The sequence below is a fragment of the Mauremys mutica genome, chromosome 5, assembly GCF_020497125.1.
Source record: "Mauremys mutica isolate MM-2020 ecotype Southern chromosome 5, ASM2049712v1, whole genome shotgun sequence".
In the NCBI taxonomy this organism is placed as follows: Eukaryota; Metazoa; Chordata; order Testudines; family Geoemydidae; genus Mauremys; species Mauremys mutica.
In genome coordinates this window covers 102,409,992-102,433,085 of record NC_059076.1, presented here as the reverse complement: position 1 = coordinate 102,433,085, position 23,094 = coordinate 102,409,992, and the positions used below count along the sequence as shown (strand labels likewise).

At 39.2% G+C, this 23,094-nt stretch overlaps 1 protein-coding gene across 1 annotated transcript in view; it reads right to left on the bottom strand.

Moving 5' to 3' along the window:
- ARAP2 (ArfGAP with RhoGAP domain, ankyrin repeat and PH domain 2) overlaps positions 1–23,094 on the bottom strand; it is a 205,030-nt gene that overhangs the window by 157,661 nt on the left and 24,275 nt on the right. The window contains exons 3-7 of the mRNA XM_045020061.1: positions 17,977–18,062; positions 14,193–14,272; positions 9,880–9,968; positions 8,651–9,013; positions 1,785–1,854 (exon numbers count right to left, since the gene is read on the bottom strand). Of these exons, the coding sequence (XP_044875996.1) occupies positions 1,785–1,854; positions 8,651–9,013; positions 9,880–9,968; positions 14,193–14,272; positions 17,977–18,062 (688 nt within the window). The remainder of the gene's footprint in view (positions 1–1,784; positions 1,855–8,650; positions 9,014–9,879; positions 9,969–14,192; positions 14,273–17,976; positions 18,063–23,094) is intronic.

Genomic DNA, 23,094 nt, shown 5'->3' with positions numbered 1-23,094 from the left:
ACCACGCTTCAGTTAAATGCTGAATTCTCTATATTGTTAGGGGCTTTACTTTGTTAGTGGCTTTACTTTGTTGAGTGAATGCCATCTAGGACTAGTGATTCACTGCCATCTGAATCTTGAAATTATTCTATCACTTTCTCCATCCCCCTGATCATGCCTTACTTTTACATGGAGTGTAACAAAGTAATCTTGGGTAGGCCTTCTCCCTTACCCCCAATTAATTTTCATGGTGACGATTCATGAAAAGAAATCATTCAGCTTTTGTCTAATCTCCTTATCCCCTTCAGTGTAGTTCTTATGCCCTGGTGGTATATCAGACCATTCTGTGCTATAAATTTCTCATTTGTTCTTAAGGATCTAAATAAAGTCCCTACAGGAGTTTTGATTATTGGTCTCCACCATAGCTTTCAGAAAAGTCACAGCCTTTGCAAAGAGAGATGGACTTGGTCACTGGTGTTTTGTTTTAGCCAGGCACTCCTATTGTTTCTTTGCCAGAAAATGCTCTTGGTGTTTCAAATAAACTCACATCCATACATTCTCAGCCCCAACACACATACACACACACAGATGTGTGTCTTGATCTGGAGTTTAGTTCAGTTCATTTTCTTCTACTTAAAAGAAGCTCAGGATCTTGTGAACCATAGGGCAAGAGGTAGTTCTCTTGTGGGTGAATACTGCTTGAGAGATAGGAAGCAAAGAACAGGAATAAATGGCCAACTTTCAGCATCAAATTATCTATGTACCCAGGGGATGAGTCCTGGAACTGATAGTGTTCAATATATTTAGCAGTGATCTAGAAGAGTAGTAGAGAGAAACATTACATAAAACTCCTATATAACCAGTTTTCAACAAGGAACAAGAAGTCTTTTGATGAAAAGCTGATGCAACTAATTTAAAATGGGTAAAAAGTTATTTTGTACAACATATATCAAAAGATAATTTACCTATGGAATTCACAGTTGCCAAGACAAATAGTTTAATAAGATTTTTCAACACAAGACAACACACACATACACAGGACAGTAGTGGGAGTAACAAGAGCTGCTTCATTTACACTCACTGTGGCAAAGTTTAGCAGCCATCAATTCTCAGGTTTGGAAGTATAAGCCAATAGCCAGTGAGGGTCAGGAAGAAATTCTTTCCACTCCCCAATTCCATAGCACTATACAGCTTAGAATACTGTTGGCTTTATATACAAGCCAATTGAGATAAAAGCTAGTCAGTCTTGTCCAATATGGTGATTCCCAGAAGAAAGTTAAAATCAGGAACAGAAACCACACACTGATTAATGAAAAAAATGTGTGCCGAATTCAATCCCTTTTTCAAGCTTATCAGTGCTGATCCATCATGCTCAGCTTGCCATGACAAGCCAGGACAAAAGTCACTACCATCGGCTAAATAGAATTTGATCCCTGCAGTGTGGTTTGCATGATCTTGTTCAGTTTTGCAGATTTTCTGCAGTACACACGTCTCCTGATTATTTTGTAGAAGTTCTGAGAATACGTCTCTGGAAAGGTCAGGAAGGGGATCAGAAAAAAGGAAATATTAGCTGAAGATCCCAACAGTATCTTCAAACTTTTAATATAGTGTCACATCCTAATATTTTGCAAGTGAAAATACTATTTAGAAACAAGTTATAAACAAATACTAAGTTATATTCATTTTTTTATTCTTTTAAGTTACAGTGAGCATAGCTCATCTGCACTTTACCTTTCCAGTTAAACGGTAGGAAACCAAACCATACTTATTTAAACAGACACACAGACACACACAGAGGTGCTTACCTTATCATTATTGTAATAAGAAATAGTGTCTCCATCAAACTTAACCCAGCGCTTCTGAAACATACGTTTTCTGTAAATTAAAAATTAAATATTTGTAAATGATTATAAAAAGCAACTTAGTACCACATTGAAAAGTTCCCAGTAGCAAATAGAGAACAATAGGAAGAGTGGAAGTATTTAGGCCTAAACATTTACAAAATTAGAACAGTCTCATTTTTCAGTTCAGCCACATTATCTTTTCAATATTTTCAAATATTGGTTTCAGATACAAGAAAAAAGAATGATCACTACCATTAGGTGCAGTGTTGCCAATTTATTTATGATATATTTCATATTTTTATCAACATTATAATCTTCCCTATCACAACCACCTTTTTTGGTTATATTGATAATATTAACAAATAAAAACTGAAGCACTTTTAGTAATTTACTTTTACAACTTAGTAGGCAATGAATTTTAAACCACATGGGGGATCTGGAAGAAGCAAGATGTTTTCTCTCACATCCCATCTCCCTATCCCTGCAGACAAAGTCTACTTGTACTTCCATGTCAGTACATCCCACTAGTGGGACAGGAAGTGAAAGCCTGGTCTACTCAATGGGGTTAGGTCGAATTTAGCCGCGTTAGGTCAATTTAAAAATGACTGCGTCCACACAACCAACCCTGTTCCGTCGACCTAAAGGGCTCTTAAAATCAACTTCTATACTCCTCCCTGGCAAGGGGAGTAGTGCTAAAATTGACTTTGCTGGGTCGAATTTGGGGTAGTGTGGATGCAAATCGACGGTGTTGGCCTCCAGGAGCTATCCCAGAGTGCTCCATTGTGACCGCTCTGGACAGCACTTTGAACTCTGATGTACTAGCCAGGTACACAGGAAAAGCCCTGGGAACTTTTGAATTTCATTTCCTGTTTGGTCAGTGTGGCGAACTCAGCAGCACAGGTGACCATGCAGTCCCCGCAGAATCGTAGAGCGTAGAATGTTTCTACGCTCCCCCTATCATCTCCATCCATGAGGTTATCACAGATTAGAAGGCAAAAAAAATGCACTCATGATGACATGTTTTCCGAGCTCATGCAGTCCTCTTGCAGTGATAGGACACAGCTTAATGCTGTGGCATTCAGTGGCAGAGGCCAAGAAAGAATTACGTGAGCACGAAGAGCAGAGGCAGGATGCGATGCTGAGGCTAATCGGGGAGCAAACAGACATGATGAAGCGTCTGTTGGAGCTGCAGGAAAGCCAACAAGAGCACAGACCCCTGCTACATTCACTGTATAACCGCCTACACTCCTCCCCATGTTCCATAGCCTCCTCATCCAGATGCCCAAGAACACCGGGGGGGAGGCTCCGGGCACCCAGTCACTCCACTGCAGAGGATTGCCCAAGCAACAGAAGGCTGTCATTCAAACAGTTTGATTTTTAGTGTGGCTACAATAAGCAATGTGGCCTTGCCCTGCCCTCCTCCCCCACCCCATCCGGGCTACCTTGTCCGTTATTAATTTTTTTTTAAAAAGAGAGAGAAAGAAAGAATGCATGGTTTCAAAACAATAGTTACTTTATTTCAAAATGGGGAGGGTGGCTGGCTTGCAGGGAATTAAAATCAACAAAGGGGGCAGGTTTGCATCAAGGAGAAACACACACAACTGTCACACCAAAGCCTGGCTGGTTTTCAAAGCCTCTCTGATGTGCAGCACGCCTTGCTGTGCTCTCCTAATCGCCCTGGTGTCTGGCGTGAAACGACTGTCTGCCGTTGCTTTCATGGAGGGAGGGGCGACTGATGACATGTACCCAAAACCGCCGGCAACAATGTTTTTGCCCCATCAGCCACTGGGAGCTTAACTCAGAATTCCAATGGGCGGCAGAGACTGCGGGATTTGTGGGATAGCTACCCACAGTGCACTGCTCCGTAAGTCGATGCTAGCCATGGTAGTGAGGACACACTCCACTGACCTAACGCGCTTAGTATTGACATACACAATCGATTGTATAAAATCGATTTATAGAAGTTGCTTTTTAGAAAATCGACCTAATTTCGTAGTGTAGACATACCCTAAAAGAAACCACCACTCAACAGCATAAGCCACACTCTACCACAGCTCAGAGGTACTGATAAAATACTCCCAGACTGTTTACCACCATCTTCAGCTGGCCAAGAGACCATAATCCTTCCTCTGCAACATGGACTCTGCCAAAGTAACTTTGCCTCCATCACTTCCAGTCTGAATCTACCATTTAAGATACCTCAAAAACTAGGACTGATGCAAAACACAGTTGCCTACTAATCATGTGGAAAAGGCTGACATAAATGTCTCTGGTTCAGTTCAAACTTGTTGATCATCTACAAAGCCTTAAATGGCCTGGGACATTGATGTTTAACACTATTTATCTCCTTATGATCAGTCATGATGGTTCTGATCAGCTAAAATATTTTGTTGTTGGTCCCCAGGTGAACTTCAGAGAATGGGTGGCAAGTCATTCTTTATCGGAGGGATCTGACAACCAATATCAGTCTGTAAATTCAATCTCTGCTGTTTATAAACAGCAATAATAGACTGCAAGGGTTAATAAGAAACTATCCAGTTTATCTTCAGTATTTTTTTAAAAAAAAACTGTTAAAATCATTCTACTTCTGAAACTCTGCAGTTTTACAGCCACATTTTCTTGCTTTTTAAAACGACAAACTCCTGACCCATTGAAATAAATGGGATTTTTGCCATCGACCTCAATGGAATCAGGATTTCACCCTACATCTTTTTGTCATCCATGCTGCTGTTTCGACACACACAAATGGGGAAACTAACCATCTACATAGGACAAACAGTGTAATTCAATATACAGTGTTCAAGTGCAAAAAATAAGCAAACTGAAGAAACAACAATTTCTCCCAAAACTGTTCTAGAGAAACTTGGGCGTTTGTAACAACAGAAGAATTTCAGATAGGTGTGTGTTTCTTTATGTTGATAACATCCCTTTAAAAGCCTGCCCCCCTCCGGCGCCCACCATAAGATGAACCCCTTTGATGAATTATTACTCAAATCAATTGTACATTTTATAGAATTATTATTGCACATAAAGCTATGTGTGTACATGCCAAAGCCACAGAAGTCTCTGAAAACACCCAATACTCCTTTATTCAATCTCTCATCAAAATGTTTGCTATCATCCAAAGAATGCTAAATCAGATTCTTAATCTAAAGAAAAATGGGAGCTCACCATGAGAAGTGTTGCAAAGTAAACAGAGACAGTGGAAAGAAAACCTCTCAGATGAGAACCACAGGAAGAAATAGCTGGAATAATAATATACTAGGACTCCTGAAAAAGTTCTGAAGTCCAGGTGGGCTCAGGAACTAGTGCAGGCAATCATGTTTTCAGGTCCATGCCAATTATTTGCACCCTTGTCCCTTCAGTCCTCTATCATGAGGCATACACTCCTTCCTGGGAATCTCTCAGCAAAAGTGAGAATGTTCCCTGATTCGGCTTGCTGCTGTCCCATCTTCAATGTTCCCAGAAGTCATAAGGAAAAGGAACACAGGATCCACAGTTACAGGGGATCAAGGATTGGCTGCTCCTCATGGAGACAGAGTTAAGGTTTTAGGTGCCTTGGAGCCAGGGTTGAAAGTAACTTAAAGGACTTACTGGTACACTGGAGTCCTGAGCAGGGGGCAAGGCCTCAAACCACAAGAGGCGGGGCCTTTAAATCTCAATTTAAGGAGCCTGGGGCTCCGGCTGCAGTAGCGATGGCTGGGAGCCCTGGGACCTTTAAATCACCTCCGGAGGCCCATGGTAGCAGTAGCTATGGCGGCGGCCAGAAGCCCCAGGGCTTGGGCAGTGATTTAAAGGGTCTGGGGCTCCAGCCACTGCTGGGAGCCCCGGGCCCTTTAAATCACTGCCCAAGCCCCAGGGCTCCTGGCCATCGCCGCTATCCCGGGGCTCTGGCAGTGATTTAAAGGGCCCGGGGTTCCAGGACCTTTAAATCACTGGCTGGGGGAAGCTGCTCCCTGCCAGTATGGTCGGCTGTGAACTGGCTCTTGCCGGTACGCCGGACCAGACCGGCCTACTTTCACCTCTGCTTGGAGCCCCAAGAGAGAAGTTTGAGAACCTGTAGCAACTGGCTCATTGCCATCTAGGGTGACCAGATAGTAAATGTGAAAAATCAGGATGGGGTGGGGGGTAATAGGTGTCTATATAAGAAAAAGCCCCAAATATCAGGATCGTCCCTATAAAATCAGGACATCTGGTCACCCTATTGCCATCCCCCCAAAAAGGGCACTTCAGGATACAGTTTGCATGACCAACAAGCCACTTACCATCCACACCCCTATTCCCAGAGTTTGCACCTACTCAAGGCCATGGACTACCAAGTCCACTATCAAACAAAATTCCATTTTAAAAAAAATATATGCATTATTAACTGCAGTGATTTAACATGATGTGTATTTTTTATTTAGTTGGGGATTGGTCCTCCGGAGGTCCCTTTCAACCCTGATATTCTATGATTAATAAGAGCAAATGGAGATGATAAACTCTATATAAATTTTAAAAAAATTTCATGAACCTGAAATAGTCCATTCTGTTCATTAAAAATGTTGATGGCCCATTAGTTATCTGTATATGAGTTTCAATTCTAAAACCTATTAAACAGTTAATTAAGCAAGAATGAGACCCCTCTCTAAAATCTCTTTTCCCAACATTATTTCCCTTTCTGCTAAATGTGTGCTCTGCTTTAAGATTAGTAGACTGTGAGAGTTTATCAAAACTTTAATTAAACAGCAGCAGCTCCGGTTTAATTAACTAACATGTATTTTATGACAACAATAAATCATAACTGTTCTCAACCTGAAAAGGCCTGTGTAAAATCCAGTTTCCATTAAAAATGTCAGTAAATCGTACAAGTACTATCTCAACATGCTGCACAGAGGAAAAAGGAAATTCAGTTTTATATACCAAGTAAACTGACTGGCTTTATAATTTCTAGAGAATTAAGTGGAGAGAGAAAAATTGTGCTCTAATTTTAAGTACCAGATTTGCAATGAACATAAAATAGAATTCTCAGGGTACAAGTTCTATTTAGTATCTTGTTACACAGCTTTTCTTAAGGAAGTAGGGGACACATACTTGGAGTTTAAATAGAGCACATGACTCAGTTCACTGGTACATGAATTACAACGTAAGTGTTCTGCGCGGCTCTGGTAACTATTTAATGTTATGCCAGTTTGATATCTTTTGCAAATAGTAAGTTCAGAGGAGAGCCCTGAGAATGATTAAAGGATTAGAAAACATGTTTTATAGATAGATCCTTGATAGACTCAAGGATCTCAATTTAGCTTATCAAAGAGAAGGTAAAGTGGCAACTTGATTACAGACTATAAGTACCTACCTGGGGAACAAATATTTGATAGTCAGCTCTTCAATCTAGCAGAGAAAGGTATAACAGGATCCAATGATTGGAAGTTGAAGTTGGACAAATTTACAGTAGAAATAAGGCATGAGTTTTTAAAACAGTGAGGATAATTAACCATAGGAACAATTTTCCAGGGTTGTGGTGGATTCCACTGACAATTTCAAAAATCAAAATTGGATATTTTTTCCTTTAAAAAAAAAAAATGTGCTGCAAGGATTTTTTGGGAGAAGTTCTGTGGCCTGTGTTATACAAGAGGTCAGATTAGATTATTTCAATGGCCCCTTCTGGCCTTGGAATCTATGAATTAGTGTCAAGTATCAGAGGGGTAGCCGTGTTAGTCTGGATCTGTAAAAGCAGCAAAGAGTCTTGTGGCACCTTATAGACTAACAGACGTTTTGGAGCAAGACTCTTTGCTGCTTTTATGAATTAGTGGAATATCGTGTCCCATTCAGGTGCCCACACTTCAAAAAATGTGTGAACAAATTGAAAGAAAGTTCAGAAGAGAGAGACAAGAATGATCAGAGGTCTGGAAAACCTGCCTTAAAGTGAAAAACTAAAGAAGTTTAATGTATTTAGTTTACTGAAGATAAAGTTAAGAAGTGACCTGATTACAGTCTACAAGTCCATACATGGGAAAGATCACTCTTTAATATAGTACAAGAAGGTAAAAAGGAAAGTGATTCAATTATTAAAAAAATAAACCTAGTCAAATTCATATTATAAAAGCTGCAAATTTTAACAGGGTAATTAACTATTAGAACAATTTAACTAGGATATAGTGGATTCTCCAGCTTTTGTGGTCTTTAAATCAAGACTAGATGTCTTTCTAAAAAACATACTGTAGCTCAAAAAAGTTATGGGCTTCAGGTGATGGATGATGTTCTTTTGTGTGTGCTTTGCAGAAGGTTAGACCAGAAAATAAATTGTGCCTCCTGAACTTAAAAAAAAATATATATCTATGAATCAGATCAGAAGACGGGGCAGCAGCGGAACCAAAAAGCCTGAGAAACAGCAATGCTTCCAATCTAGGAAGCGATTTTTATATGTACCTACAACAAGTCTGGTAAATGGAATCTTACAACACCAGAGTCCATTGTATTTCTGATTGTGGTCCAAAGAAGAACTTTTCTAAAAAGTTTCAGGATAAGACACAATAACAATTTATCGCAGAATTCACAAGCTGTAATTCGTAAGTGCTTGCTAACTGGTTCATTAAAAACTTATCTTTCCTTAAGTGCGCCTATTAATCAATCTGTGGAATGAGCAACATTATTTCAAAATCTGAAAAGAATTCAAAAGAAAAAACTACACCATATTTATTACTAATGTTCACATCTGTTCCCCAATAAACCCTACTTTTTCCCAAAAGAAAACAATTACCCCCTATTTGGACTATAGACTAATATAACTCATTTTCATAACATGCAAACATAAGATGTATTAAATAATAATAGAAAATACTACATACCCCTGAGGTGATAGTTTATCCAACCACCCTGCTTTAACCTTCTTTACCGACGATCCATAAAAACAGGCATATGGTGTTATTGAATCGTTCGGGGTGATAGTTTGTTTATCATCAAACGGCAGAAAATCAATTGATTCTTTAACAGAGTGTTCCAGATTTCTGCTTCGGTTCTTAGTAGGGAATGAAGAATACTTTTGGGTTTTATGGTTTTTTGTTCTTAAATACGGAGAACATTCTTCCACAGTAGTATATTCAGATTCACTAGCAAGTTGTTCTGGTAACATAAATGTATCCTCTTGAGATATCAATTCATTTTTCACATGGTCCTCAGATGATGCTTTCCCTTTCTGGATATTAAATACACTAGAAGAAAACAACAGAATTTTACTCTTGGTTTATTAAATAAGTACATTGCATAAATAAACAAAACTGTAATAATAATTATTATTGTAAACAGTCATTCTAAATTGCTATGAGGTTAGAGACCTTACACTGAAACAAACCACATTTATTTTAATAGTGACCAAGAGTGAATCCTACCATGCCCAATCACTGTTTAGCAGTAACACAATACTTATTGGTTCATTAGGAGGTTGGAATGACTTCCTGGGGTCTCTTCCCACTGCAATCTTCTATGATTCTATGTATTTTGGAGAACTTTAAAGGGGAATTCATTGTCCTCATCATACTGGACACCAGTCATGCCTTTGGGGTTGTGGCCTGGTCTCTGTTTCCAAGTGAGACCAGGTCAACCTTTTAAAATCTTCAGTGGGCAAATTGGCATCAGTTGACAGCTCCCATATGTTGTAGATTGGGGCTGGAGCATCAGATAAGTATCACAGCCCCACCCCAAAAATAAGTATTGGCATTGTTGGGGGGGAGGGAAGATGAAGGTAGCATGCAGGCAATGGCCCCCTAGAAAATATCTAAGATAAAGTTCACAATTTCCCTGCTTTCATGGGAGGGACCACCAGCAGAACAAGGTAATTCAAACTACATCAATGTAAGTCTGAACAAAGTTCAGGAATCGGGGGGCAGATGTTCCCAGATTGTCATAGAATACAAACTCAGACTGATTTTGGGGAGGGGTCAGATCTCCATAAACATATTATGCCATCCTGATTGTGATCCCAGAGGTGCAAGTCAACCATTTTTACTATATTTCAATAAAGAAGTTGATGACAAGTGTGACAATAGGTTTAAACTTGTCCTTAATTCATAAGTAATACCATGATTTATCATGAAGACAATGCTCTCCAGTCACTTCTTTATCTTCAAATTTTTCTTCAAAAGCCAAGAATTCATTTCTGCAGATTTCCTGGAAAGAAGAAATCAATTATAGAGACATGCATTTGGTTTGGATTGCTACATTACCTCAACGTTTTTGCAAATATAAAATCAGGAACGCGACACCCCACAGTAGTAAAGGTGCCACTATGACATTTAAGCACTTCTTCTTTGCATACAAGGACAGGTTATCTCAAATGCTTCCAAATAAAGACCAAATTATTTAAAGGTAAGTATTTCACAAATTTTCACTTTTCCCTATTTAAAAAATAAACTTCAGCTAACTATTTATTGGGCAGCCTCCAGAGACAATAAATTAAATCCACATGCATAAGAGAAAAAATGCAATACCAAAAAATAGACAACAAAATTGATTACCTTGAAATATAACCAACAATATATTTTCTACAATAACATTTTCTATGGTTAATGTCACAAGTTTAACTGTTATGCACTGCACCTTAACTGTGTGTAAGATTTAGTATCTTTGGCCTATCTTTCATGACAGAAATTATGTACATGCAAAAATTGCATTAGTGTACTGTCAAGAAGAGGCTCCTCAGTTAAAGAAAGAAAGGGAAGGAATGCTATTTTCAGATTCTTGCAGTAATACTGAAATCAGCTATACTACATACACCTAGCGTTTTCCCTCTAATTTTTTCTTGTTAAATGTTTAGTTTATTACTGTTTGTTGTAAAAAGTATACCACAAAACATTCAAGGTGTACAACATGTGAGCATTAACATTGCTCTAGGAACATTTGCATTTCCAAAAGTTGATCTGACAACTTTATTACATTAGCATAGCTTTAACATTCAGTTTTCTTGTGTTTCCCACACTCTTTGGAACACAAAAAAACCCAAACCCCACAATATGCTCCTGTTTTATGATGGAAGCATCTAAATGAACCCATTTAAGCTTTGAATTGCACTCATATCCAGCTAAATGGAGGTAGAAAGGAAGGGTTTAGTTTCCAGCATTATTGTTGATGGGGTGGGGTGGGGTGTACATCAAACTTACATTTGAAGGTTGTATCTCGAAAACAGAAAGACAGGCCAACCATAAACTGAGCATGTGCAGAGTGAGCCAGCATACATATGTACATAAATACACACACACACACACACACATATATATATATATAAAAAACTGACTCCTCAGATTGGACGTCTTTTAAAAGTAGCTTCTAAAACAAGATTGTTTGACTTCTACTATAGTTTAAATCAATACATAAAACCATTTCTTGCTCAGGCAGCTCCTCAGACGTCTCCACTCCAATCTGCTGCTTTCCCTCTTGGTTTAACTCAGGCAGGTTTCCAGTCAATCTTCAGTGCAGATAACCACTTGAATTCCCAGCTCCCTCATGTTGATTCATCTCTCAGCTGTAACTCCTTAGTGACTGATTAATGTTTCCCCAGACATTGCCCATATAAACTGCAGCCTATTCTTCCCAGCTGCTCCCTTGACATCTTTCCTGTCCCAGTGGTGCAACATCTAACACCCAGCCACTTAGAATATACAATGATCAGGCTTTAACTAGTCCAGAATACTAGTTTGCTACATTTTATATACATACACACACACACACACGAGTTACACAGACTTTGATAATTAAACTTTTCTTAAGAACTACATAGTATTTTCTTACGCATTCCTAGGATAGTTGGACTATCTACAGCGTTTTCTGATTTTTTCAGTAAATTTTAGTACCTTTCTTTTCCCACCACAAACCATATTCTGATGCAGTTGAACATTAGTAGTATGTGTTACCTTTAACAACTTGGAAATTTTGATTATCCACACTAAGAGAATACCAGCTTATTTTTGGTCTGTAGAAAGTCTCAACATTATTCATGTTTATATTGTGAACAGTTGTATTTAATGAGATCTGAGTTTGTAAAGAAATAGCAATTCCATTCTATTAGGCAGATAATCCAATGTACATGGCCTGTTTAATGGTAGAATATTTTTACATGTAGTGCCTTTATAAAAAGAAGGAGATTGTTGATAACCATCTTATGTTTTGTATTCTATTTTGTAACTATTCTAACCAGGGTAAGTAGCATTACCGATAAGTTTCAACGTTCCCAATACTGCAAAAGCATAACTTAGCAGATGAAAAAGATTTCTAGCCTAAATATAAGTATAGAAGATGCATTTTGTTCATTTTTAAAGTATTTTCAACCTCAAGCACAAACTTAAATAATCAGTGTTAGCAAGACATTCAGCACCAAATTGGAAGCTCATGTTCTGTTGCTTGTCCACTATGCGCCTAAATCCTTTTCAAAGTTACTACTTTCCAAGACACAGTAGCCATTCTGTAGGTGTGGTCTGCATTCCTTGTCCTTAGCTATATAACTTTACATTTGGTTGTACTAAGGCAGATCTTGTTTGAATTGGCCCAGTTTACCAGGAGATCCACATTTCCCTTTGTAGGACAGTTTTCTTCACTGCAAGGCCCGTTAGCCAATGGCAGCTCCCATCAACCTTAAGTGTGGCTTGCTAAGTTCCCTCTAAGCTGCGCAGCCATGCATCAGGCTATAAATAGCCACACAGCAGCTCTAAAGAGCCACGCAGCAGGGACCTGGAGAGGATAGAGGTAGGAGGTGGGTAGGAACTGGGGAGGGGAGCGAGTTGGGGCTTGCAGGGCTGCTGTGGGCCTCTCCCCTGACCCCAGAACTCCCTGCTGCCAGAGGGGGCCTCTTCACCCAGAGCTCCTGTGCTGCCTGCCAGCAGGTGGGAGAAACAGCCCCTTCCCCAGAACTCCATGCTGCCTGCCGGCAGGGAGGAGAAAGAGCCTCTTCCCCCAGAGCTAGCTGCTGCTGGCAGGGAGAGGGCTGGGGGGACTCCTCTGGCCCCAGCCCCGGGCAGCCTGCCTGCACCCCAAACTCCTCATCCCCAGCCCCACCACAGAGCCCACATCCCCAGCCAGAGCCCTCCACCCAACATCTCAACCTTCTGTCCCAGCCCTGAGCCTCTTCCCACACTCCAAACCCTTCATCCTCAGCTCCACCCACAAGAGTGAAAAGAAAACAGAGAAACAAATTGACCAACCAACATTTGGACTCCCTTACTAGAATTGTGATGACAGATTACAAATACTCCATGAACAAAGTCAAGGAGGAACAGGCACACTTTCGCTCATCCAGTTTTTAAAGTAAGGTTTGCATTATTCTACTCTTAAAAAGTTTACTCGCATAGGTGCCTTTTTTATTCCATATATTTTCCTGGTTGTTATTTTATAAAAGGAGTATCGTTTTGTTGTACAAGTAAACTTTGTTTTAGTTACACGAGTGGCTCTGTAACATTAATCATTAAGGAATAGTAAGCAATGTGTTAATTTAGTAGTTGATGTGGCTCTCACATTGAAGAGTTTTTGCCAAAGTGGCCCCCAATTCAAAAATAGTGAAGAGCACTGATGTAGGATGTCATCATTATTTACCACTCCACCAATCTTTGCCTCACCTGCAAATTTTATCAGCAGTAATTTTATATTTCTAGATCATTGTTGAAAATGTTGAACAGATTGGTGCCTAGTCTAAACTCTGCAGAACCCCACCTGAAATACCTCCATTCAATGAGGATTCGCCATTGACAACAACAACAACATTTGACTCCCCTATGAGAAGACACAGAGGAATAAGAGTGGACACGATAGAAGGGAATTCAGATGCTACTATTTATCCTTTTGCATATTACAAGAACAGAAAGTGAAAAATTAAAAAAAAGAACAAGTTTTAATACTGATACAAGGGAATATTTTTATATAACACAATTGATCAGTGGACCTCATTCCCACAATATATCACTGAAGACAAGAGCATCCAAAGAAGGATTAGACATTTGATAATGAGAATACCTATAGTTCCATTAGATACTAGGACAGCTTCACACTTGAATGTGTATGCCAACTGGTTGGGATGAGTTAGAAACTTCTGTTGGGGCAGGTTATTCTATAAATGTCTGTTGCCAGATTTCTTGCATCTTCCTCTAAAGCATTTGGTACTGGCAACAGAGAATAGATTAGATATACCACCAGCCTGATCTGGTATAGCTTTACTTCATGCAAGGCCTACTACTGCTGAAAGACAAAGTGCATCTCACTCTTCACTATATCAAAGTTACTAGTCCATTAAATATTTGTAGTACAAGTAATTAATGAAACAGTGTGTGTGCACACATTCATACAGTAGGGAGTGTGGACAACAAATAACATACTGCACTATACTATTTACACCAAGACCTTTCAATTTACCTTGGCATCTGCAAGGCTGTTGAAAAGAAAAGTTTCCCCATATGGAAAGATGACAGATGGCATTTCCTCACTGGAGGTTTCTTTAAAGAAAAAAGGAAAGTTATATCAATAAGAAAACAGTACTGTATTTCAAATCTGTATGGGATAGTGCTGTATCTTCAATATGTTTGCTGTTTACACTGCAGCAAATAAAAAGCAAATTTTACTCTTGAATGGATTGGTCGTATGTGCAAATTTGCACTGATCTGTTTTTTAAATCGATTTAGTTGTTTCAGTGCAAGTCTTTCTGTGGACATACACACCTATTCATAATAAAAATAGCTAAAGTAAACGTAGCTAAGATTAGTTTATTACTGACTTTAGCCCAGTCAACTTTAGTCATTTTATTCTGAAGAAGGGGAGAGAGAGTTTCCATGTACTGACTCACACTGAACAATTAAGTCAGCTTTAAAACACACCTTTTGTTATTCAAAGCAGGTCTGTGTGTTGACCTGCTTTATGTTGCATTCTGGACTAAGGTATCTGAAAATTAGGGTGAAGGCAATGTTCAATTTGCTGCACTACGCTCTGCAGTCTCTTCTCACCCAATCCCCACAATTGGATAGGGGATTTTCTTGGGGAAAAAAAGGTTAAAAGATTTTAAGCAACTTAAAACTGAAAAGGTTTTTAGGAATATACTTAACAATTTCTACTTGTGCTACATTTAAAAAACACAACAAAAAATATACAAAAGTTTGTGTGTTCTACCCAGAATTTATAATAGTTTATGTTTTACAGAAAAAGGGAATGAAGATGCTGCATTTCAATAGATGTTCTATCCTACAGACTATCCGTTAATTGCTCTAAAGAATGAGAACATTTTTCCTGCCCCTTGTTGAAATCCAGCATCTTAATTATTTTTCTCCAAGTTATTTCTGTCTTTATTATCTTCCTCTGACTTATTCTACTGTCTCACTATCAATGACATTTGGACATATCAGTTTTAAAGTACCTGTCAAACTGCCTTTGGACTCTTTAGTTTTCAATCAGTAGCCCTTTTTCCTGCTCCCTCATTTTCTGGCAAAGGCACATTTCAGCACAATGTTTAGGTTCCAGTTCAGTGTGATCTATTTGCTTGACATGAATACGTCTGAACTTGAACAGGAATTGTTTTCAGTGAGTTAAATTAACTTGTTTATAAGCGACTGAGCAGCATTGCTAACCTGTTCCTGTGTCACTGTGGAACACTAGAAATTCTTCTTGTTCTTATTTCCTCATGATCCTACAGAACTTAATAACTAATTAAATGGTATTAGGTTATTTGGGTTAGATGTGAACCCTTTGCATACATTTTTCATCTAAGATAATTTCCGCTTACAAATACCCACTTGACTGTTTTAGTATAAAATATATTGAAATCCAAGGATTAGGCAAGTAAAAGTGGATGGGAGAATGGGGGCGGGGGGGAAAGAAAGAAAGAAAACTTCCTAACTTCCCTTTATTTAAAAACTGAGAATAGTTTATAAACAATGACATAAAACTAGGGCTATCAAGAGATTAAAGAAATTAATCATGATTAATCGCACTGTTAAACAATAATAGAATACCAATTATTTAAATATTTTTGGATGTTTTCTACATTTTCAAATATATTGATTTCCAATTACAACACAGAATACAAAGTGTACAGTGCTCACTTTATTTTTATTAAAAATATTTGCACTGTAAAAAACAAAAGAAATAGTATATTTCAACTCACCTAATACAAGTATTGTAGTGCAATCTCTTTATAATGAAAGTTGAACTTACAAATATAGAATTATGTACAAAAAATAACTGCATTCAAAAATAAAACAATGTAAAACTTTAGGAGCTACAAGTCAACTCAGTCCTACTTCAGTCAATTGCTCAGACAAACAAGTCTGGTTACAATTTACAGGAGAAAATGCTGCCCACATCTTGTTTACAATGTCACCTGAAAGTGAGAACAGGCATTCACATGGCACTGTTGTAGCCGGTATCGCAAGATATTTATGTTTCAGATGAGCTGAAGACAGGGGTGAAAGTAACATTCCACACTTACTTGTACGGGGGCTGGCTCCGGACCCCAGAAGGGGGGGGCCTCAGGAGGAAGGGACAGGGCTGGGGGTCGGCATCCTCCAGCCAGCCCATCCGCACTGCCTGGCCTGTGCCACCCAGGGCTGTAGCAGCGATTTAAAGGGCCCGGGGCTCTGGCCACTGCTGCGTCAGCTGGAGCCCTGGGCCCTTTTAAATCATGGCCCCAGGGCAGCTGCTGGAGGCAGCCCAGGCAGGGGGGAGGAAAAGGGGCAATGACATTAAAGCGCTGCCGCGGAAGTGCTTTAAGCAGGCTCTTTTGCCGCGGCCGCGCTTTAACGTCAGCTGAGTACAGGCCGGTACCGGTGGCCACTTTTTATCAGTACGATGTAACGGCCTATACTGGCTTACTTTCACCCCGGGCTAGAGATTCATATGTCCCTTCATGCTTCAACCACCATTCCAGAAGACATGCGTCCATGCTGATGACAAGTTCTTCTTGATAACAATCGAAAGCAGTGCAGACCAATGCATGTTCATTTTCATTATCTGAGTCGGATGCCACCAGCAGAAGGTTGATTTTATTTTTGGTGGTTCGGGTTCTGTAGTTTCCGCATTGGAGTGTTGCTCTTTTAAGACATCTGAAGGCATGCTCCACACCTCGCCCCTCTCAGATTTTGGAAGGCACTTCAGATTCTTAAACCTTGGGTTGAGTGCCCTATCTATTTTTAGAAATCTCACATTGGTACCTTCTTTGCGTTTTGTCAAATCTGCAGTGAAAGTGTTCTTAAAACGAACATTTGCTGGGTCATTATCTGAGATGGCTGTAACATGAAATACATGGCAGAATGCAAGTAAAACAGAAGAGGAGACATACATTCTCCCCCCAAGGAGTTCAGTCACAAATTTTATTAATGCGGTTTTTTTTTAAAAAAAAAAAACAAGCATCATCAGCATGGAAACGTCCTCTGGAATGGTGGCCAAAGCATGAAGGGGCATATGAATGTTTAGCATATCTGGCACGTAAATACCTTGCAATGCCTGCTACTAAAGTGCCATATAAACACCTGTTCCCACTTTTAGGTGATATTGTAAATAAGAAGCAGTCAGCATTATTTCCCATAAAGGTAAACAAACTTGTTTGTCTTAGTGATTGGCTGAATATGAAGTAGGACTGAGTGGACTTGTAGGCTCTAAAGTTTTACATTGTTTTCTTTTTGAGTGCAGTTATGTAACAAAAAAAAATCTACATTTGTAAGTTACACTTCCATGAAAGAGAGACTACACTACAGTACTTGTATGAGGTAAATTGAAAAATACTATTTCCTTTATTATTTTTACAGTGCAAATATTTGTAATAAAAACAATAATATAAAGTGAGCACTGTACACTTTGTAGTCTGTGTTGTAATAGAAATCAATATATTTCAAAATGTAGAAAAACATCCAAAAATATTTAATACATTACAATTGTTAATCTATTGTTTAACAGTATGATTAATCACGATTCATTTTTTTAAATCACAGTTAATTTTTTGAGTTAAACGTGTAAGTTAACTACAATTAATCAACAGCCCTACATAAAACATATGGTAACATATAGATATGGTTACTTGCTTGGTATTATACTTATCTTTCCTTCCCAGCTTACCAGATTTTTCTATAATAGTTCAATATCAATTTCTGGTAAGTTATTTAAATGGGCTCTGTTCTCTCAATTTAAAATATAAACATAACTGCATTCAACTCACTTTTCTGTGAAGTTGGGCTCCCAGTACAAGAAGTTGGGCTCCCAGAAATATTTAAAACATCCACATTTCTTCTTTCCTGCAGAGAACTTGAAACAAACAAAGAAGTTGAGTAACGTTTGTCAGAGAGTGTACATAACTTTCATGTAGCAACATAACATGCAGGTTAAAACAACTACTTAAAACATGCCAGCCACTTATGTGTTCTTAATTCTAATTCTAAGTCTGGGGAGTGGGGGAGAATAACCAGAACAATATAAAAATTAAAGAACTCAGACTCCCTTCTCTGTACATATCATACTGAATATTTTATTGAGCCTAGCATAAGCCTTACTTTTTTCAATTTGGCCTAATTACATTGACTAGTTAGAATTCTGTACCTTTTTCAGATATTGACTAAGTAATAGTGTATTAGGGTCCTCATCCTGTACCATTACAGTCTATGGAAGCTTTGTCATGGATCAAGCCCAAGAAGAGAGCGGCATCTCCAGCCAGGTATTTTTCAGAGAAAGACTAACAAACAATTTAGCCTTAAATAAAAATCAAATGGGCATTGAATGATACAGAGAAAGTAGGATCCCATGCTCTGAGCTGCTGAAAGAATTTTGCTCAAAATGTCCTCAGTTTAAAAGGTAATTTTCTTTTCCAGGAAGATTTGCATTTGAAGACAGAGTTATAAATTAAACTGTTTTGCAATCAAAAGATAGCAATAGCTATCAGTAACCACTGTAATATAATGCTCGTGACTGCCATTTCAGGTTTCCTAGATGGCAAACAAGATTGTAGTTTCATATGCATTCTACATTACTGTATACAGTAATATTTACTACTATGCTGTCCTTGAATGCAGATTTTTAGATGTGAGTATATAGTCATCTTTGTACGGCTAAAGCCAAGCATTTTCAATATTACTGAATTCTCTGTATGAATGCCATTAATCCTCATTATAATTTGCACAACACTATGATTTTGAATTTGCTAAGGGGCAGCTTCTGAAAAACCCTGCATTAGAAAACTATGGATGTTCTTTCATATTGGTGAAGAAGGAAGCTCTCCAATAGCATTGCAATCTCTACCACTAATTTGCTGTGACACCTTGTAATAATCAGTGTCTCTGTCCTTTTATTTCCTCATCTGTAAAAATGATAATATGGATCCTTATTTAGCCTTTTTAAAGTGCTCTCAGAGCGCTACACAAAATTTAAGCATTACACTAACAATTTTCAGACCAGCATCTTTCACCCCAAAGCCATAAAGATCAATATTTTTACCAAGAATGCCAAAACAGGAAATTCCTGGTTTACAGCTCTCCACCACATTTATTCAAGTCTTACTAGTCATGCTGTCTACATTCATAACTTCCACAATGTTGCTTCATCAAGAAGTCAAAGTTCAATTATTTCCTCTTACAAGCCAACTGCTAACTGTGACTCAGATGATATGTTTATCAAATTTTGAACTCTATTTTGTATTGTGTGTTGAGAACACATGTCTAAACTTGCCTAATGTAAGACTATTGAATTCCATTCTATACTACAGCCTCACCCAGGAATAGTGCTTGACACCTCATTGACGGACTACCATCAAGAAACCACCAAGATGGCAATCTGAAACTATGGACTTTGACTCACACACCTACTAGTCCACCTCCAAAGGGTTTCTATGCAGCTGGTGCCAGCATGGGAGGAGGGGGGACATCTCAGGAGGAACGGATGTCAAGCAAACAGACTATTTAAGAGTAACATGATGCTTTATGCTGGGGGCCAATCATCACCCCCTGTAAACATGATGCATAGGAGAGAGAACATAAGAGGGCCTCTGTACAGCCTGGAATGCTGACAAACTTTGGACTCGCAAAGGAATGAGATCAGACAGACATGCGGAAGGGACATCTCAGGACTTTTGTTATTTTTGAAAGAGCTGTAAAAGTTACTGTGGTTAAGAAATTCCTTTGCTAAGCCTAAATTCCTTGCTTTCCTGCCACATTGTCCCTGAAAAGATTAAACTAGAAGCGCAGAGCACCCACAGACTCAGTGGAGCTCTTGGGCTCTCAAAGTCTGAGGCATTGGTTTAACTTCTAGGGCGGCAGGAAACCTGTAATTGCAAGAGATTGCAGCTGCCATACAGTGGGATACTGGACCAGGATGTAACACTATCGTCCAACACTAATGTGTCAAAATGATAGTCTATCCCAAATTCTTATATCCTTTTAAATTTTCAAAATAAGACCTTCGAGATTTTCATGTTGAAAAGACAGCTCCATCATGCAGAAGTGTCAAAGCATTTAGCTGCAGTCATAAGACCAAATGAGACTTGGCATGCCTTGGAAATGGCTAGCAATTTTGTCGTTAATTTACTCTGCTAAAAAGCACTCCATTATAGTTCTTTACAGACTCAAGTATCAGAGGGGTAGCCGTGTTAGTCTGGTTCTGTAAAAGCAGCAAAGAATCCTGTGGCACCTTATAGACTAACAGACGTTTTGCAGCATGAGCTTTCGTGGGTGAATACCCACTTCTTCGGATGCAGTGGGTATTCACCCACGAAAGCTCATGCTGCAAAACATCTGTTAGTCTATAAGGTGCCACAGGATCCTTTACAGACTCTTCCTTTTTAGGGCAGATAACCTTATGTTGAAATTAGTTCATTCTATCAAAAGCTTTATCTAGTATAGTAAGTCATTTTCAATATATTGATCTCAGTTCCTTGTCCTCAGGTGATTTATGATGAATAAATCATGACTGACTAACCTAACTGCCTTCTATGACGAGATAACTGGCTCTGTGGATGAGGGAGGAAGCAGTGGACATGTTATTCCTTGACTGTAGCAAAGCTTTTGATACAGTCTCCCACAGTTTTCTTGCTGGCAAGTTAAAGAAGTATGGACTGGATGAATGGACTATAAGGTGGATAGAAAGCTGGCTAGATTGTTGGGCTCAAAGGGTAGTGATCAATGGCTCCATGTCTAGTTAACAGACGGTTTCAAGCGGAGTGCCGCAAGGGTCGGTCCTGGGGCCAGTTTTGTTCAATATCTTCATTAATGATCTGGAGGATGGCGTGGACTGCACCCTCAGCAAGTCTGCAGATGACACTAAACTGGGAGGAGTGGTAGATACACTGGAGGGTAGCGATAGGATACAGAGAGACCTAGACAAATTAGAGGATTGGGCCAAAAGAAACCTGATGAGGTTCAAGAAGGACAAGTGCAAAGTCCTGTACTTAGGAATGAAGAATCCCATGTGCTGCTACAGATTAAGGACCGAATGACTAGGCAGCAGTTCTGCAGAAAAGGACCTAGGGGTTACAGTGGATGAGAAGTTGGATATGAGTCAACAATGTGCCCTTGTTGCCAAGAAGGTTAATGGCATTTGGGGCTGTATAAGTAGGGGCATTGCCAGCAGATCGAGGGATGTGATCATTCCCCTCTATTCAGCATTGGTGAGGCCTCATCTGGAGTACTGTGTCCAGTTTTGGGCCCCACACTACAAGAAGGATGTGGAAAAATGGAAAGAGGCCAGTGGAGGGCAAAAAAAAAATGATTAGGGGGCTGGAGCACATATCTTATGAGGAGAGGCTGAGGGAACTGGGATTGTTTAATCTACAGAAGAGATGAATGAGGGGGAATTTGATAGCTGCTTTTAACTACCTGAAAGGGGGTTCCAAAGAGGATGCATTATACAGCCCCATCTAGTTCTCAGTGGTACTCGATGACAGAACAAAAAGTAACGGTCTCAAGTTGCAGTGGAGGAGGTTTAGATTGGATATTAGGAAAAACTTTTTCACTAGGAGAGTGGTGAAGCACAGGAATGGGTTACTTAAGGAGGTGGTGGAACCTCTTTCCTTATAGGTTTTTAAGGTCAGGCTTGACAAAGCCCTGGCTGTGATGATTCAATTGGGGACTGGTCCTGCTTTGAGCAGGGGGTTGGACTAGATGACCTCCCGAGGTCCCTTCCAACCCTGATATTCTAAGAATGGCTGAGAGTAGCTAATTGTTGTAGACTGGAACATAAGTTACAAAATGAAAAGGACCAAACAATGTCACAGTTCTACTAAATCATCCCTATATTTTAGTTTTGAAAAAGTAAGATATGGAGGTCAAAATACCAGAAATCCCAGGCTCAGAGTTTAAATTCTAACAATCAAACAGGGACAAGGGGAGGAACACGGTAAGGAAAGATAAGGACACAGCCTAATGGCATGTTTACACTGCACACTTTTTACAGTGATGTGTGGAGTACGTATACAAATACCTCCCTTTTGCCCCCCAGAACAGGTATCAATAGCAGTATAGATGGTGAGGCACAGCTTAGGCAAATAGAGTAAAGTGTTTGTATATACCAACATGGCTCTCTACTCACCCAAGCAATGCCTCCCCTCTCTACACTGCTATTTTTAGCAGTTTAGCATCCCACTGCTGGAATCTTTCCGTGCCACAGGGAAAGGTTCTGCCACCAGGGAGCCACTGAAGCCTTTCCCCACTACCTCCCCCCACCAAAGCCTTTCAGTGCCACATATAGCTACATACCACAGTGTGAACGCAGCTCGTTTTTCACTGCGGCATGTATCTACACAAGCCCTATACACCGCCACCACTAGTGTGCAGTGTAGACTCAACCTACTGGTCTTCTCAGTCCACCTATCCCATATGCTGAGCAATGCTCTTAATACCATGCAGTACTTTGCTTCAGTTCTATGTCAATATTTATTTCTTTGGGAATTAGTCTGCTCATCAGCCTTGACTACCATAACATTTTGTTCCTGTTGCTCTGGAATAAGAAACTTCTTATCAATGTTTAAGACTAACTTTCTTCTATTAAAAATGTTAGCATTATATTCCCAAGCCTAGAAAAATTTAAAAAGGAAAACAAATTTGTAAAATTTAGGCCCAAAAATTATATTTAGTAAAAACAAGGTTTAATAAAATCGAAGGTCAATTTTATACTTGTTAAATACTGCATTCAATCTTACCTTAGTATATACAATTTAAAGTGATCACCCACTCTTCTAATTTTTTTTAAAAAGCTAATAAGAATCTGTGCATTTCTTCTATCCTTTACCACTAAAATACAAGATCTCTCTGGTAAATTTTGGTAACTTGTTTGTTCTGGTACAGCTTACACTGTA